At 38.9% G+C, this 20,129-nt stretch overlaps 1 protein-coding gene across 2 annotated transcripts in view; it reads right to left on the reverse strand.

Moving 5' to 3' along the window:
* MRPS27 (mitochondrial ribosomal protein S27) overlaps positions 1–20,129 on the reverse strand; it is a 98,397-nt gene that overhangs the window by 73,144 nt on the left and 5,124 nt on the right. For both annotated transcript variants that reach the window (XM_033179832.1, XM_033179831.1), the window contains exons 2-4: positions 19,073–19,150; positions 3,407–3,477; positions 969–1,027 (exon numbers count right to left, since the gene is read on the reverse strand). In XM_033179832.1, the coding sequence (XP_033035723.1) occupies positions 969–1,027; positions 3,407–3,460 (113 nt within the window). In that variant the 5' untranslated portion in view covers positions 3,461–3,477; positions 19,073–19,150. The remainder of the gene's footprint in view (positions 1–968; positions 1,028–3,406; positions 3,478–19,072; positions 19,151–20,129) is intronic.

Here is a 20,129-nt window from a genome sequence, read left to right on the forward strand (position 1 = left end):
GGTTCTTTATTTAATGTGCATTAGGTTCAGTCTTTTGCTACCATAAATGATGCTGTACTGAACATACTTTTTGTACACACGGGTGAGTTTTGTGAGTAGTTCACAATGGAATTGGCAGCAACTCTGAGAAAGAATGAAGTAAACGTGGTAATGTAGAAAAGGTTTTAAAACAGTGTTAATTGAAAATAGGTACATAACAGTTCATATCGGGTATAATTCCACCTGTAAAAAAAAAAGGAGAGAAGAAATATACATACAGATTGAGTATCACTAATTTGAAAAGTTCCAAAATTCACAATATTTTGAGCACCAACATGATGTTCAAAGGAAATGCTCATTGAAGCATTGTGGATTTTCGAATTAGAGGTACTCAAACAGTAAGTATAATGCAAATATTCAAAAATCTAAAAAAATCCAAAATCTTAAACACTTCTGGTTTCAAGCATTTTAGGTAAGAGATACTCAACTTGTGTGTGTGTGTGTGTGTGTGTGTGTGTGTGTGTGTGTATAAACTTTCACTGATCAGATTGGCAAAAAAATGCAAATGTGAAAATACCTAACTATTGGCCAAGCTGTAAAAATATACATCTCTCACACATTGCTAGTGGGAATGTAAAAACTTCAACAGAAAGCAATTTGACAACAGCGATTAAAACTATAAATATATATACTCATGAAAATTAGGTGAAAAATTACATATGTATAAGGTTATCAATTTTAACATTGTATACAATACAAAAGAAAACAATCTAGAGGTCCATAAAAAGGGAATTGGTTTAAATAATAAACTCACAGTATGGAAAAAAATGCAGTTATAAAAAATCAGAAACTCTCTCTATACTCATATGAAAAGATCTTTAAAATATAAACTTAGAAGGTGTCAAAATTATACATAACATATACCAACTTTTATGTAAAAAAGGGTGTGAAATCACAGAGTACACAGCCAAATCAAAAGGAAAACTTACTTGTAAAGGTAATACTCTGCATGATCTATCTCTTCCCGAGACGAAATGTTGTCTACAAGCTAAAAGACAGAAAAAGAAACCTTTGGTTGAATATAAATTATGTCATATATTTGGCCTAGGGCCTAGATCACACACTGACCTTACAAAACACAGGACACCCGTTTTATTGGAACGATGGTGATGCTTAGTGGAAAAATGTTCACGTGGTATGGCTCCATCCTTGAAACTCCTTTATGCTACTGCAAACAAAGAATATACAATGGCTTCTCTTTTTCTATGTGTAGAACAACCTTGATCAGAAAATGGATTGAAAGCCAAACATGAAGCTTGCTCAGAACAAGGAGTGTTCCACTGATTATAACTAGTTACCTATTTTTTCCTTTATCTTTAAATCCTGATACTATTTTCTTTAGGTTCCAAACATGGGAACATATGGCTGAAAGAATGAAGACTCTGATGGCTGAAAAACTATAGCCCAGAACATAAACATCTAAATTTAGAGAATTCAGTCTTGCAACCATTTTTTCCTACTTTGATTTAAGCTCTGCTATGCAACAGTAAATCTATGACTCCTTTACCAACAAACCCTCCTTTCAAACCATAAAATCTCTGAGTATGCTCATTAACCATGGTCCAAATAAACAAATAAAAAAGATTATTTCAAAGACAGATAGATACTATTCTAAAATAGAGACTCAGAGGCAAAAAAAAAAAAAAAAAGTGTAGAAGACAATGCATGTTGTAAATATAATGAAAACCTCATAGAAGAGAGAGGAGAGTAAAAAGAGGGAGACTTTCTAAAAATCCCTAGCACTTCTGGACTTGACTTAGAAATCCATTAAGAGCATATAAATTGTGGTTCAAACACAGAACCTGAGCTTGAGAGACAGCTCTGATTGTTTGCTGTATGGCATAAACAGATGGCACAGCCCCTCTGGGACTTGGTTGCACCATCTGCACAAATAGGATAAAGGCACAGGCCCCGAAGAGTATAAGGCACCAATGAGAAAATGTACATAAAAGCTGTAAACCTTGAAGTACTACCTAAATAAATAGCAGGTATTACGGCATACAGAAGTTTTACCCCTCATGTAAGGGATGAACCAATGGCCATTCCGTTCTCCTCAATATGCCAATTATGAGTCTATTAAATGTAACTTATAGGCCGGGCGCGGTGGCTCAAGCCTGTAATCCTAGCACTTTGGGAGGCCGAGACGGGCGGATCACGAGGTCAGGAGATCGAGACCATCCTGACTAACACGGTGAAACCCCGTCTCTACTAAAAACTACAAAAAACTAGCCGGGCGAGGTGGCGGCGCCTGTAGTCCCAGCTACTCGGGAGGCTGAGGCAGGAGAATGGCGTGAACCCGGGAGGCGGAGCTTGCAGTGAGCTGAGATCCGGCCACAGCACTCCAGCCTGGGTGACAGCGCGAGACTCCGTCTCAAAAAAAAAAAAAAAAAAAAAAAAAAAAAAAAAAATGTAACTTATGACCAGTAAAACTGTTTCTCAACTAAAAGGCAGAAAGAAAGGACCAGGATTCAAAAGAAAGGTAATTTATTTCCTCTCTCTCTTCTATATTTAACAATATTTTAAATTTTATGGTGCCATTAATTTCTGTAAAAAGTTTTCACAGCTAAAATCTCATTTTAGCATCCCATTATTCCCTGGGAGGAAGATGTAACCGTACCCATGATGAAAATGAGAAAATTGAGAGGGGTCTCATTGCCCAGTGTCATAAAGTGAATTTGTGATAAAGATAAGCCCAGATATATTTGAAGCAGGCAACAGAAGAGAACCTAGCTATCTGGGTTTGAATCTCAGTTTTTCCACGCTTACAAGCTGTGTGAACTTGGAAAAGTAATTAAACCATGTCTTACATAGACTGCTTATTGCATAGAGAGCAGTGAGAATTTAAAAAATAATGTATGTTAAGGAACTAATACATTCAAAACTGGCATAGAAGGTGCTCAGTAATGGTTACTATTCCTGATTCCTAACCTAACATTATTCTTCCACCTATCACTCTGCTGCAGTTTAACTTTAACATTAATATCCATTCTTTTACAGACTTTCCTGGCTATCAAAAACACTTCCAATACTAACGGGTAAATATCATTACTTTGAAGGGCGTATCAACTTAAAAAAACTGATGGTATCATACAGCAGAATATCATATCCTGGAAAAAAATAAAATAAATCAGATACACAAAAGTGATTACTGATATCAGAATCTGGTAAATGTACTACCTTTTATTTCAGCCAAAGAAATTTGCTACTACACTATAAAATATTTATTAGTAACTATAAAAACATACCATACTCTTGAAAAATATTTCCTATGCAAAGTATTTTTTATTTACACAGCCTCATCTACACGAAGGGCCTTTCTGGCTTTCTTCCTTCTTCTTGGAAAATATATATGTTAAAATTTTCTTACCCGTGATATTGTTAAAGAACTAACAGGCAACTTTCTCTCAAATGTTTTATCCATTAAAGATGCAAGATCAGCTGTGAAGACGAAAAAAGAAAAAAAAACCTTGTTAAAGATACCTATTTTTTTACAATTCTTGCCAGATGGCTGCCAACATGAAGTATTAAAAGAGACATTCTTTCTTGCTTTTTAGAAATTATTTTTATATAAATTAAAGAGGAAAAAAGAATATTCTTTAAAATATTTAAAAAATGATTTAATTGGGCTGAGAATTATTTTAAAAAAAACTTCTTAGCATGTATTTAGCCTTTAAAAAATGGATCAATTTGAAAACCTAGGAAATGCTATTCTGGACATCGGCCTTCAGAAAGAATTTATGACGAAGTCCTCAAAAGCAATTGCAACAAAAAAAAATTGCCACGTGGGACCCTAATTAAACTAAAGAGCTTCCACACAGCAAAGCAAACCATCAACAGAGTAAACTGACAATCTACAGAATGGGAGAAAATATTCACAAACTATGCATCCAACAAAGGTCTAACACCCCAAATCTGTAGGTAACGTAAAACAATTCAACAAGCGAAAACCAAATACCCCATTAAAAAATGGACAAAAGACAAGAACAGATACTTCTCAAAAGACACACAAGCAGCCAAGCAACATATGAAAAAATGCTCAACATCACTAATCATCAGAAAAATGCAAATAAAAACCACAATGAGATACCATCTCATACCAGTCAGAATGGCTATTATTAAAAAGTCAAAAAATAACAGATGCTGGCAAGGCTGCAGAGATAAGGGAATGCTTATACACTGTTGGTAGGAAGGTAAATTAATTCAGCCACTGTGGAAAGCAGTTTGGAGATCTCTCAAAGAACTTAAAGCAGAACTACCATTTGATCCAGCAATCCCATTGCTGGATATATACCAAAAAGAAAATAAAATATTCTACCAAAAAGACATATGCACTCAATGTTCACTGCAGCACTACTCACCATAGCAAAGACATGGAATCAACCTAACGATGGTGAATTGGATATAGAAAATATGGTACATATACACCATGAAATACTACACAGCCATAAAAAAAAAAAATGAAACCATGTCCTTTGCAGCAACGTGGATGCAGCTGGAGGCCATTATCCTAAGTAAATTAACGCAGGACCAGAAAACCAAATACCACATGTTCTCACTTACAAGTGGGTGGTAAGCACTAGGTATACAGGACATAAAGGGAACAGTAGACACTGGGGACTCCTAGAGGCAGGAGAGAGGGAAGGGGGCAAGGGCTGACAAACTACCTATGCTTAGTCCCTGGATGATGGGATCACTTATACCCCAAACCTCAGTGCCATGCAATATACTCATGCAATAAACCTGCAGATGTACTCCCTGAATCTAAAATAAAAGTGGAAATAAAGAAGTCCAATATAATTAGCTCATGAAAGAAAAAAATAAAAGAAAAAAAAAAGACCTGGGACGGGGAGAGGCAGGGAGAGGATCAATAAAACATTTCTAGAAGGAGACATAAGCAAGTGTATTTCCTGATAGGTTCCAAAAAAAAAAAAAAAAGAAAGGAGATGATGGGAGATCCAGGGAAGAAGACTCTTCATCATTTACACATTTATTCCTTTTGTATTTTGAAATATATTAGCTATATATCAGGTTATAGATGTATATTAGCTATTCAAAACATTTAAAAAATTGAAATGTATCTAGTGACTTTTATACCTACCCTGAACAAATGACAGCAGCACTCTGGTTATCCTTAATGATTTTTGACCTGAATGATTCCTATTTTGGTTCCTTTTAGCAGAACATCCATAGGAATACTTGGTATTTCTGAGATCACACTTTTATCTCAGAGTCTGAAAATGTATGAAATCCTAGGCAGCATGATCTCCAAAATGTTTAGTTCACATCTTGTCATTGCTTTTCAAATTTACAATTCCTCTTTCCCCTTCTCCTCACTCTCAGCTTGATTTTGTGTCTCATTTAACTGAGAAAACAGAAGCAATCCAAAGAGAACTTTATCCTTCGAGCATGATGTCTACCAGGTTACTAGCATCTGTGCCCATATTCTCTGTCCTCTATTCTGTTACAAAGGTTGAATGGTGTTAAACAAAAAAGCCCTCCCTTGCTGTCATCTTTCCTACACTTAGGTCTCCTTTTCTCTGCTCCTCTTAACAGCACGACTGCTCAAAAGAGTCATCTCAGATACAGTTGTTACTACTTCCTGAGCTCCCAGTCTTCAACACATTCCTCTGACACCAATAACCACTACGACATTGTTAAAATCCAGTGGTTTTCAGTCCTCATCTTACTTGACTTCTCACTGTCATTTGATACGGTTGACCATTCTATCCTTCACAAAATATTCTCTTTTTTCTCTCCTTCTTGTGTTCCTTTGCAGGATCTCTTCTTCTTGACTTCTAAATGTTGGAGTGCCTCTAGGACTCAGTAGTAGACTGCAGACTTCCCTTCACCATCTAAGTTCAGTCCCTAGGTGATCTCATTCTCTGCCACAGCTTTAACCATCACCTATAGATGGTTGGCTCCACATGGACATACCTACCCCCACTTCTCCCTTTAACTCCAGACTTGCATTTCCAATTGCATAGGTGATATTTCCATTTGGGTGTCTAATAGGTATATAAACATCACATGTTCTCTTATTTTCTCAAACTTCCACTCTCCGTCTGCTTTTCCCATCTCAGTAAATGACCACTATATTGGCTAGTTTACTCAGTCTAAAAATGTAGGCATCATCCTTGACCCCATTCTTTTCACACTCTATAACCAATTTGTCAGTAAATCCTATAGGCTCTAGACTTGAAATATAAGTATATATTTCTCATCACCACCACTGCTAAGCCGCCAATATCTCTCATCTCTTGACCTTGTTTTAACTATTGTCCCCACCCTTATTATCTAATCTCCACCCAGCAGTCTGAGTGAGCCTTTTAAAAGATAAATCAGCCAATCAGGATAAAAACCAACAAATGCTAATCTGTGTTGTTTTTTCTGTCTCTCACACTAAAAATAATATCCATGTAATTACTAATATACACATTCTCAGTCCCTAGAACAGTTCCATAAAAGGCACCTAGTAAATACCTAAAGAAATGAATCAAAGGAAGAAAAGGAAGAAAGAAAAAAGCAACTGGGTTTCCAAGGTTTGTTTACTCCCTGGTGGAAGAAATTGGTTTATCAGGTAATAAGGACACAAGCAGAAATGATCAAGTAATAAGTCTTTGTTGAAAACCTATTCTGCATTTAACCATTTTTTCCTCTCTTTTTTCCCTGAGGGATTGATCTCAATGACTCAGTACCTACTGGGGGAAAACAACTTTAGAACTTGATATGATATAAAAGCAATTAGCTTTTCGTATGACTGTCTTAAAGGGATTGAAGCCAAGTGATTAAAGCAAAATAAAAACAAAAAAGTCCTTAAACCCCCTTCACACTAAGGCAACTTAATAGCACTAAATCTACTTGCTTACAGTAGACGTTTATGTTAAACGTTTCTCTCATAATAGTAAATCTTTATGATCATTTCATAATGAAGGCTCTTGTGTTTAGATGATAGGCAATATGAGAAATTACCTCCCTCTACCCGAATTTACAATTTAACTTCAAATAGCAAGATCAGGATCTATGGCCTAATTAAAATGAAAAACCCATCATTTCTTTGTGGGTTTCACATTGTGCACAATGTATAACCAAACTCTGGAATGAGGTGGCTTCACTGATCACCTCTGTAGTGTGGTAACTCAAGACTGCATGTGAATCCTTCCCACCAAGGCATCTTTAGTCAAGTGAAATTGGCTGGAGCCTCAGAAAAGGTAACAGCTGCAGAGTCAGCATCTAATGAATAACATTTGCATATTCCAAGTCAGAGAAAGGTTTGCTGCTAAATATATTATGTGGCCAATCACCTCACAGTATAGTGCTGCCATGATGAATGAGGCAGAAAACTGCACAGAGCAGGGACGGCCAGGAAAGCTGGGGCAGCTGCGGTGTGCAGAGGGCCAGCGCCACAGGCTTCTGGACTGTGGGCTTCCACAGTCAAAATCCCACCTCACGTTTCAGTGAGGGGCCAGCAGATGCCCAGGTTTTGTTCAAAGAGAGGTGCCAAAGAAGATACTTTTTTGCTTGCTACTCAGCTCCTCAGGAATACATACTGCAGCTGATGGCTGTGGACAACAGACTATATGGGAAAATGGATCTGAAATTTGAATTCTTCATTTAACAAAATTTAGAGCTAGACAGACAACGTGGAAGCATGTCCAGAAAATAAAATGTATACTAAAAATGCCCTTCCCCTTTGAAGAAACCAATACTATTAACGATCTCAGAATATATAAGATTTTATTGAGAACCCTGCACTATTCCCAGTAAGAGTGCAATGGCCCACAAACCTGGGTGAGGATTCAGATTGCCTGAGGGGCTTTAAAACTTCAGATTCCTAGGATTTTTTTCACCCAGAGGTGAAAGAGACTCTAACTCTCTGGGTTTGAGGTAGCGCCAGAGACTTAAACAATAGCCCCAGAAGATTGTAGTAATGAAACATCATCAGTTATGCTTGGAAACAACCATGGGAGGGAACACAGAAGAAGTCCTAGACGTTGCTCCTAAGCTCATACTGAAGAGGAATTCCATTGCTGGAATAAGATGAATTAAATATCTTTTAAAAAATTCTTTCTACTATAAAAATAAAACAAAATATCCATTTCCCCCCAAACATATGACTGAGCTTTCAAGAAGGTAGATGTAACTGTCAGAGGCCAAAGGCAAGATGAGAACATAAACTTGGAGTATTCAAGGGAGCTGTCCCTTTGACAGGAGCAGTCCTTTTGAGAGCATGATGATCTACAGTGACGGAGAGCTTTAGTTTCAATGACTTACGGGGAAGGGAGGATAAAACCAATACTTGTAAGATGAGAAACTCGTTCAGAGATCCTCAGGTAAAGCCAGGACTACCTAGGGGAACTACACCTGAAGTGAAAAGGTAACACTTATCACTACAATAACGCACCCTAAAAAGTAAACAACCAGGATTCTTGTCCCCTGAGGATTATAAATTGCAAAGTCAGCCCTCATGCCTCTTTGGGGGATTTAACCCACTCTTCTCAAAATTCTCAAGCTGAGAATTTTGTTTACAGAGTTGACTTTACTATATAAAATTCTAAAAAATGTAAACTATTCTATAGTGACAAAAAAGCATATCCACGGTCACCTGGGAATTTGGGGTGTAGGGCTGGAAGCGGAAGGAGAAAAGGATTAAAGAATAGGAGAAAACTTTGGCAGGTGACAGATATGCTCAATATTTTGATCGTGGTGATTTTATGGACATATACACCTGCACATTGGTCAAAACTGATCAAATTGTACATTTAAATATGCATAGTTTATTTTATGTGAAGAATACCTCACCAAAGCTGTAAAAAGTAAACAATGAATAAGTTAAAAAGCAGGTTAGACACAGGTGAAGTGAGAGTGAACTGAAAGGCAGATAAAAAAATTACACAGAATGCTACAAAGATAAAAATGAGAACTGTAAAAGAGCAAAGATATAGAAAAATGAATAAGAATGTATGAAGAGACAATGATGAGAAGTTTTTAGAACTGATAAAAAAATATAGGTTTCTAGATTCAGGATATGTATACAGTCTCAAGTCAAAAAAGTAAAATTATTATTTTGAAAATGATGAATGAGAGGATCTCAAAAGCGGCCAGAAAGAAAAGAGAAATTACAAAGAAAGAAACACCTATACTAACAGGTGTTTTCTTAATAGGAATGATAAACCCAGAAAATAGAAAAAAATGTTCAAAATGTTGCAAGTATAAACTATCAACCTAAAATTGCATATGTAGCAAAACTATCTTTAAAAAATAAGGGCAAAATACAGGTATGCTGGCATGTGCTTGTAGTCCCAGTTACTCAGGAGGCTGAGGTGGGAGGATCACTTAAGCCCAGGAGTTGGAGGCCAGTCTGGGCAACACAGCAAGACCTCGTCTCAAATAAAAAATAAAATAAATACATAAAGGATAAGGGCAAAATGAAGACATTTTTGGACAAACAAAAACAGATAATGTATTAGCAACTAATACTCACTAAAGGTACATTTTAGAACTCACTAAAGGAACTTTTTAGAAATTACTTAGAAACTTCTTTTAGGAAGAAGGAAAAACATCCTTTAAGGAAAACTTGAGATGCTAGAAAGAACAGTAAGTAAATAAAATTGGTTAAATTGGGGGGGTGGGGGGCGGGAAACTGACTGTTTAAAAGAATGTTATGTGTGTTTTAAAGGAACAAAACTTTATTATTAGACAAGAGCATATGGTTAGACATGTGTGTGGACCTAAGGTGTTCTAAAGGATAGTAGAGTGTGATGAGCATTACAATTTAAGCTAAATATGCATTTTAGAAGTTAAAGGGCAACAATCTCGAAAAAAGTTGAGGATATAATCTACTTTTTTATAAATAAAGGGGAAAAAATTTACAAAACAAAAACAATCCAAAAGTGAAAATCAATCCAAAAATCAAAAAGGAAAAAAAAGAAAGATGAAACCAATCACAAAATGTGACAGAAATAAATCCAATTATAGTGGTAATCATGAAATGACAACGTAAATAGACGAAACTTTCTAGTTAAAAGATAATGATTGTCAGATTGGCTAAAAATATAAAAGCTAGCTATATAAATCATATAAACACAGAAGAGTTGAAAATGTATTAAAAACACACTAGGAAGCCAAAATAAAGCTGGTACAGTTGCATTAATATCAGACACAACAGATTACAGGCAAAAAGCAGTTTTATAGATTATGTGGGTCACTGCATAATGACCAAAAATTCATTTTGCCAAGATAATTTTAACCTGGTGCACACCAAAGTAACACAGCTTCACAGTACATAAAATTCTGTCACAAAATCTTAGTAGAGATGTGCTGAAAAACAAGCCTCTTAAAAAACAGTGTGGTCTCTGAGGCAAAGCTGTGATAATGAAGGTCACTGAAGAAAAAGATGAATCCTTTATTGAATCCTGGTAGCTTTGGGTGAAAAATGGTTTCAGTTTTTCTTTTCTACATAACTGCACGTTACTGCTACCCTTTCAGGCAACACTAAACTCTTTCTGGGCTTACGGTCATCTGCATACCTTACCTAATTTATCTAATAAAGAAGCAGATACAGATTATTATTGTCCTTCCTAGAAGAACTGATCTTGAAAAATACAGGCTGAAACTGCTTTTGTTTCCCACATTTTAAAAGAAAAACGAGGACACATGACATATATCATGCACTGAATATACAGAACGAAGTATGGAAAGCTAGCCTAGCAACCAATCAGGACATAGAGTTTTAGACTTCCTTCTATTTGTCTGTCACCAGAAGCTTTAATAAATAAATCCAATAAAGGAAAAACATGAAAGCAAGCTTTGTATACATATATACTATTGAGATTAAAGAAGGGTGATATGCACAAGTCAGACCCATCTCTAGAACTTGGCAAATACGGAAACTGGAACATGAATAGATGCCACAGAGATGCAAATATGGAACTGACAAAAGTTAAGAAAGCAGACTTCAGAAACTCTCCATCAGGCCTCAAGAGTAGGATCTGAAATATTCATGCAAAAAGCCAAAGGCGCCTACAGCCAAAATGCCACAGCAAAACTAAATCTCAGCTAAAATGGAAGAAGGGTCTGTAAGAGACAGACCTGAATGCAAATGTGTCAATGAAATACTCTTTGGATTCAAAAAGGAGGTTCTCCAAAAACAAACCAACAGAAAACAAACCAACAAACCAACAGAAACCAACACAAACAAGCAAAACAGTAACCCAAACCAAAACATGTCCCAAGATTTGTGATCTGAAAAATCAGAAATAAAATATTTAATACAGTAGGGCTCATGAATCCAGTTCAGCTCAAGTCACCTGGGTGCTCGCTCCTTGGCAGAGAGACTCAAGAAAACTTCCTCTCATGGAACTCAGGGAGCTTCCCAATAATGTGATCATTATTGGAATATTTAATATTACAGAAGTACTAGTTTTTTAGAATAGTATGATTAGCTACGTTTTAAAAAATCCTTATCTTTTAGAGGTACATATCAAAATACATACAAAATAACCCGAAAATTAAGTTTGTTAAAAAGTAATCTGGTGAACAGGTGGGGAGGGATGAAATAACATTGGTAGGGAATTGATAACTGCTGGAGCTGGGTGACAGTACACAAGGGTTTATTCTACTCTCTCTACTTCTGTATGTTTCTATTAAAAAGATTCAGAAAGAGTTAAGGGGGGCACATAGCAACCAACTGTATTATACACGAGCCTTTATTTGGATCCTGATTCAACGAAATCATAAAAAAAAAAATTATGAGAGTATCAGGGATATCTGAGCCAGGCATGGTGGCTCACGCCTGTAATCCCAGCACTTGGGGAGGCCGAGGTGGGCGGATCACGAGGTCAGGAGTTCCAGACCAGCACCACCAAAAAGGCGAAAACCCATCTCCACTAAATATACAAAAAGCCGGGCGTGGTGGCGGGCACCTGTAATCCCAGTTACTCGGGAGGCTGAGGCAGGAGAATCGCTTGAACCCGACAGGTAGAGGTTGCAGTGAGCTGAGATCGTGCCATTGCACTCCAACCTGGGTGACAACAGCAATACTCCGTGTCAAAAAAAAAAAAAAAAAAGGGCAGGGCCTGGTGGCTTATGCCTGTAACCCCAGCACTTTGGGAGGCTGAGACGGGTAGATTACAAGGTCAGGAGATCAAGACCATCCTGCCCAACATGGTGAAACTTCGTCTCTACTAAAAATACAAAAAAAAAAAAAAATTAGCCGGGCGTAGTGGCGGCGGCTGCAGTCCCAGCTAGCTACTCCGGAGGCTGAGGCAGGAGAATGGCGTGAACCCGGGAGGAGGAGCTTGCAGTGAGACGAGATCGCGCCACTGCACTCCAGCCTGGGCAACAGAGGGAGACTCTGTCTCAAAAAAAAAAAAAAAAAAAAAAGAGTATCAGGGATATCTGAACACTAACAGGATATTTCGTGATATTTACAACCCTATTAATATTTTAGGTGTGATAATGGTATTGAAAAGTATCCTCATCTTTCGGAGATCTACATCAAAATAGTTACGGATGAAATGATTTACTGCCTGGGATCTCCTTCAAAATTATCCAAAGCATCGGGATGGGGAAACGGTAATAAAGATAAAATAAAGACTAAGAGCTGATAATTGTTGAAGCCAGGTGATGGGTAAAGGGGGCTCCTTATACCAAGGTGTCAAATGTTAAAACATTAAAAAAAAAATCTGTGGCGTTAGAAGTCAGGATACCGGTCACCTTCGGAGAGACTAAGTGGGGCCCACAATAAGGGCTTCTGGAATGGTAGGAATGCTCTGCTTCCTATACAGGTTTACTTGCTTTGTGATAATTCATCAATGTCTATATTATGACTTACACATTTTTCAGTATGTATATTATACACTAATAGAAGTATTTTAAAGAAAAAAATCGACTACTTTAACGTAGACGGAAGACCCTATGGTAGAGTCTCAGGTACTACAGCAATCACTGAGAAACCTTTTTGGGCGGAAAGGAAAGTGAGGCTCTCGCCCCGTTTCCTCCTCTCCACAGTGGAACAGGTAGCGGCCCTGGCTGGCCGCTGAGAACTCGGAACGGGCAGCGTTCTGACGTTCGCGCCGGGGCCCTCAGGACGCAGCGCAGACGCAGGTCCCAGACGCGGCATTGTCCCTGGGGCTGGGAAACTGCCCTCACGCTAGGGCCCTCCCCGAGGAGCTCTCTGGCACAATCAGACACAAGGACGAAGTGAGAGGGCCCCGGAACCGCACGCCCACTCTGAGGCCAGAACGTCTCTCTCGCCGTCCTCCCCGGCAGAGCACGGCTCAGGGTAGACGGCGCTCCGGCGGATGAAGCCCACACCCCCACACCGCAGTGTCCCTTGCTGCCTCGCTCTCCAATGGGGATGAGAGCGGTGAAAGCCTCATATCGGCCCTCCTCCCTCCCCCAATCAGCAAGCCCGCTCCGAGCACCTCACGGCCCTCTGGATGGCGGCGCCCAATCACAGCGCTCCACATGCTGGGCGCGGCCTTGCGCGTGCACATTACCGACAGCCCCGCGCCCACTCGCCACGTTCCACCCGAGGGGTGGCGGATTCCCGCAGGGGCCACACTGCCACCTACTGTCCCATCTCCAGAGCTGGAGCCACGGGCGCTCTCCCTACCTTGCGGCCTACCTGCTCAGTGCCAATAGCTTAACCCAAACGCTCAAATAAAAATGAGGGAAAGCAAGTAGTGATGTGCAGTAAAACCGAAAACAATGTCCATTTGGAAAAAAGCGGCAACAATTACATTCCAGTACACAGTAGGAAAAAGTCTCAAAAGCTCTCTTTCTTCCAAGCAGTGTGAGTTCCAAAACCTTATTTCACCTCACGCGTTTTATATAGGGCTAGAAACAAGGGGCCTAGAGACTCCTCGGTCCACATATTTCTGAAGCACCTGCATGTCAGACGGCGAGGCAGGCATTACCATCATCTCTAATTTATAGGCACAGAAACCGAGTGTGACAACTGAAAGTCGCAGAACTGGGACTGACACCCAGAAGTCGGCCTCCCAAGTGTAGACTTCAGCACATCACACACAAGGAAGGCACAAAGTGCTGAAATATAGGGCAGGAAACATCGATTTGACTGAAGAGATTCAGGATGTAGAAAGATATTCTAGGCAGAGGGGACAGCTGTCATGGTGGCAGGAAAGAATTCAGTAAATGGTGGCTAGTACTGCTTTTCCAAGAAAACTAGTCTTAACTGAGAAAAGGGAACAAATGTCTCCATGTTATATTTACTCATTGCAGACTTTTTTTTTTTTTTTTTTGAGACAGGGTCAGCTCTATCGCCCAGGCTGGAGTGCAGCGGCGTGATCTCTGGCTCACTGCAACCTCTGCCTCCTGGGTTCAAACGATTCTCCTGCTTCAGGCTCCGTAGCAGCTGGGATTACAGGTGTGCGTCACCACACCCGACTAATTTTTGTAATTTAGTAGAGACGGGGTTTCACCATGTTGGCCAGGCTGGCCTGCCTCAGCCTCCCAAAGTGCTGGGATTACAGGCGTGCACCACTGCGTGCAGCCCTGTTGCAGATTATTATACTCATTCTTTGGCAAACAGTTACTGCTTACTCAGATATCCGTGACAATGTTCCCTGGATTTGTGTGACTGACTATACCCAACACTAAGACACCAAACCTAGTGGCCTCATTTCCTAATCATCCCTACATACCTAGGAAAGTGTTAATAAGCTTTCCTGGAATTCGTCATTCCCTCATCTGTGCTTCACTGCACTTTGCTTATAATTCATATATGGCACATCAGAACACGCCTTGCTGTAGAACTATGAGTCCATACTGATCTAATCACTAGAACAGTGGTTCCCTAAAGGTACAGTATTGGCCTTACAGAGCATTTTAGGATATGTGGAGGTTGTTCTTGATCGTCACAATGACTGGAAGGCATTACTGGCACTTAATGGACAGAAAACAGGGAATTCAGATGACCTGCAATGCTGAGACTGTCCAGTACATCAAAACACTGTCTCTAGTGGGAGCCAGAGCTCTCAGTAGGGAAGACAGGAGATACAAATATGGACTGGAGCAAGGCAAGAAGAATCCCATGGGGATGAACTTGGGATTGGTGTGAACTCAATATTTGCAAAATATATATGGTATATGTACATGCCTATGTGTACATGTATGTGTTTATGTGTATGTGCATTCATTTTTTTTTTTCCAGAACTGTCCACTGAATGGGCCAAGAAGCAAAAATTTCACAGTAGCAAAAGGACACCTAGCACCTAGATCTTGGTTTCTACTGCCATTCCTCACCAAAAGTAACCAGAGTTCCTTGGAGGAATGGTTGATTCCAGGGGTAGGCCAGGAAAGGTGCACAGTGAGCCTGAACACCTTGTTATATGAGAGAAAGTAAGTTATCAAAAAAGAGGGGGTTGGGGGAAAATGGAAGACAGCTTGAAAGGGCTTTTATCAGCCAAGTCTGCGATAATTAGACCATCAAAATAATTGAGGGTAATGAATCATTTAAAAAATTCACTAATTGATGATTTAAACATAATGCATGATAATAAACAGATAAATGAGAAAGAAATGAGAGAAAAGGAGGAGTTCTTGCTTATAGTAGAATACTGAGTGTTAGCTAGTAAATCTGGAGAAATTTTCAGAGTTGGAAAACCATTACTTTGCAACCATTATAGTAAAGATTGATTCAGGCTAAAGCCATGAATGGATGCTAAATCTAAGAGCAAACTTTTGATAAGCAACAGATATCTGCATTGTATTAAAGTGTCTCTTCAAGAATAGCCCATTAATCAGAAGGGAGAAAAACAGTAACGCTACAGTGAAGAAATCAGACACAGTTGACTAGGTGATCAAAGTTGACATCACCAGTGAAGGCATAAGGTATCAGGTATGTCCACATGTGATACACTGGCAGGGGCACAACATTACTGAGAGTATTCTGGCTGGGGAAGCATAACAATGAGAAAATAACAGAAAAATCCAAAAAAGAGGAATATTCTATTACAAAGAGATTGAATTCTTTAAAAATATATAGGACAATGTCATAAGAAACAAAGAAAGGATAAGGAACTATTATTCTAGACCGCATCCTGTACTGGATGAGGAAAAACGCTATGAGAGACATTATTGGGTCAATTTCCAAAACTGGGATATGAATAGTAAAGTACGATATTAATGTCAAAATTTCTCAAGTTGGTAACTGTGCTATGATTATACAATAGAATATCCTTGTCTCAGGTAATGTACATTGAAGTATTCAGGATAAAGAGCTATAATATATGAAACAAACTGCCAAATGATTAAAGAAAGTGTGTATACACGGGGAAGGAGGAGAGAGAAAGCAAAAACAAGTAAATCAAAATGGTAACAACTGGTGAACATGAGTAAAAGTAGTGCTGTGGTTTAAATATGTGTCTCCTCTGAAACTCATGTTGAAATTTAATCCCCAGTGTAACAGTATTGAGAGGCCAGCGGGTCATGAGGGCTCTCCCCTGATGAATGAATTAATCCATTCATGGACTAATGGGTTATCATGGAAGTGGACTGGTGGCTTTGTAAGAGGAAGAGAGACCTGAGCTACCATGCTCAGCCCCCTCACCATGTGATGCCCTGAACCACCTCAGGACTCTACAGAGTCCTCACCAGCAGGAAGGCTCTCACCAGATGCCACCCCTCAAAACTGGCCTTCTCAGCCTCTCTAACTGTAAGAAATAAATTCCTTTTCTTGATAAATGATCCAGTTTCAGGTATTGTTATAAACAACAGAAAACAAACTAGGACAGATATAAAGGAGTTCTTTGCAGTTTTTATGAGTTATTATTTTTATAAATTACTTCCCGCTGGGCGCGGTGGCTCAAGTCCGTAATCCCAGCACTTTGAGAGGCTGAGGCGGGCGGATCACCTGATGCCAGGAGTTCAAGGCCAGCCTGGCCAATAGGCAAAACCCTGTCTCTATTAAAAATGCAAAAATTAGCTAGGCATGGTGGCTTGCACCTGTAACCCCAGGTACTCAGTAGGTGGAGGCAGGAGAATCACTTGAACGCAGGAGGCGGAGGCTGCAGTGAGCCGAGATCACACCACTGTACTCCAGCCTGGGCAACAGTGCAGACTCTGTCTCAACAACGACAATAACAACAAAATTATTTCCAAATTAAAAGATAAAAAAAATTTGCCATGCCATTTGTGACATAACAATTACACCACCAAAAACAACCCGTTTATAATTAATGAAACTAACTCCATTTTTCATATAAGCAAAGTATTTTTTTATGGAAAATAAGGTGAATTTTCCATAAATGCAACTCTATATTGAGGGAAGACAGACCTTTGAATCAATCAGAACTTTACCAAGAGTTGTTCATTCTATAAATAAAATTATGTCATTATGATACTGCCACTCCTGGTATTTGAATTCACCAGTATACCACATCTGTACCCATCTACTCTTCTTCCATGTCTACAATTATTCCACATTTATATGCAATATTTACCTGCTTCATTGTTTCCTGGTATAGTTTTGCCTAGACATTTGTTTACAATTGAAATGCATATTGTTTAAGTTACTCCCCTTTTGTTTCTCCTCTGTATCATGGCAAAGGAATCATACTGATTTTTTTTTTTTTTTTTTGAGACCAAGTCTTGCTCTGTTGCCCAGGCTAGAGTGTAGTGACACGATCTGGCTCACTGCAACCTCTGCCTCCCGGGTTCAAGAAATTCTCCTGCCTCAGCCTCCGGAGTGGCTGGGATTACAGGCGCCTGCCACTGTGCCTAGCTAATTTTTGTGTTTTTTAGTAGAGACAGCGTTTCACCATCTTGGCCAGGTTAGTCTTGACCTCCTGACCTTGTGATCCACCCGCCTCAGCCTCCCAAAGTGCTGGGGTTACAGGTGTGAGCCACTGCACCCGGTCATATACTGATTTTTAAAACAGTAAGTATAGATAGATTATATTAACTATGAATTCAGTTTCAAGACGGTAAAAGAAGAGACAAGAAGGCTACCCTGGGCCTCTTATAGAGAGAATCAGAATGTAAGTTTCTTATGGAGAAGCTACGATTACTTATCTTCAGATCTTCCCCAGCTCTGCTTTCGCTGGCCTGTCCACATACACCCATTTCAGAGCCACAATCAACTCTGCTTGTGCAATCACATCATCAGTAAAGAAAAGGATGAGATCTTTGAAAACCCCAATAAGGTACCATTACAGACAGCAATGTCTCCTGCACTTAGGGGAAAAATCCATTAACACAGGGGACTTTATTCTTAACTGACATAAGCCCAAAAAACAGCAAAAGAAATCTGGGGGAATATATTAGATCAGCATAGGAATTGATCCAAAAATTACATCAGTCTCATAAAACTATCACCAATCTATTTACTTTATTAATGTTCCGATGATGTTATATATACCAAAGGGCAGGCAGTACCAAAAGTCTAAAGTATGTACATTTTTAAAAACTGCTCATTGAGTCAGTGATTTCTTTTGGGGCTTGGTATTTTACAAAAGACAGGCTGTTGTCTGTGTAATATGACATAAGGAACAGGAGAAAAGAAAGTATAATTACAAGCCCAAAGCCTGGGAAGATGTTAACCAACTATTTGCCTAAACGGCTTACATGAGATTGTAACTGCCTTCAAACCTGTCACCTGGTAATGAAATAGAGTCAAAAAGGGCTCTGAAGACCACAAGAGGAGTTAAGAAAATAAAGAGATTGACAATAAGACAGGATGAAATATAAAATACGAAATTCTGTAAAACAGACAGGCTGCATGGAAACCATACGGTAAAAATGGACAAAAAACAAAGGAAAGAAACTGTTTACATTTCCTTTGAGGCAGCTCCTCAAATTCCTCCTCATGGAGGTGAAAATGAAATATTAGAAATGAACAGGATAAAAATGATTTTGCCATGTATAAAAGTCTAATTGTTTAAGACTTAAAACATACTTATCTGATTTGACTAATCATAAAAGCATAATTTCATATATACATATGAATAAATGATGGAAGACATACGGAGTGACTGAAAATGACACATATGATCGTCCAATAGGTACATACCAAGACAGTAATGTTCTTTTTCTCTTGCTTCCCATTTGTGGCTGTCTACATAGGCTGCAGAAAGCAGGCATCTTTTACCTGAGAAAATAGACAATTATTTCGACACACATGGTTTTACAACAGGTTCATTTTATATGTTTTATTAAATATATCTTTGCTATCCTTTCAACTACTAGATTATATATTTTAAAAAATCGAATACAGTACAGCAACCAATATTGCATAGTTGACAATTCAGTGAAGAACAAAATACATTCAATCCCTACCAAGTGGAAGATGCAGAAAAACTGATAATTTTCACAATAATTTTTTAAATAAACAGGGTCTTGCTATAATGCCCAGGCTGAAATGCAGTAGTTATTCACAGGCACAATCCCACTACTGATCAGCACAGGAATTTTGATATGCTCAGATTCCAACCTGGTCCACCCTTCCTGAAGCAACCTGGTAGTCCCCTGCTCCAGGGGTCAATCATCATTTCAATGCCAAACTTAGTGTGGACACTTGATCGGTACCGTGCACTACAGCCCAGAACTCCTGGGCGATCCTCCTGCCTCAGCCTCCCAAGTAGTTAGGATTACAGTCACACACCACTGTGCTATGCTCATAAATTTATGGATAAAACTGCTGATAATTTTGTTCCTATAACTTTAAGACTAAGAGCCACTTGTTGCTAGTAAATTATAACCCGGGCAAGCCCTGGAACACCTTCTTAGAACCAAAAACAACTGCTAACTGTTGCTTAACTCATTAATTAAATGCCTTATAATTATTATGCCTAAAAATATTTTCATCTTAGATCCACAGGTTTCACTCATTTCACATAAAGCAAAGAGTAGTATCTTACCCAATGAGCCAGCACCCTAGTGGTAAATTAAAGATAAACTCACTAAGCCAAAGCTGAGGTAACATACAAGATAGCATACGACCATTCCTAGGCTCCTGGCACAATGCCTAGCCTTTGGCAGTGTTTAACAAACATGAGCTCAAGGAGTGAATGAGAAAGAATGAATGACAAGTTCATCAAAATTTAAAACTTTTGTGCTTCGAAGTACAA

This window comes from Trachypithecus francoisi, unplaced genomic scaffold (assembly GCF_009764315.1).
Source record: "Trachypithecus francoisi isolate TF-2019V2 unplaced genomic scaffold, Tfra_2.0 Lachesis_group2, whole genome shotgun sequence".
In the NCBI taxonomy this organism is placed as follows: Eukaryota; Metazoa; Chordata; class Mammalia; order Primates; family Cercopithecidae; genus Trachypithecus; species Trachypithecus francoisi.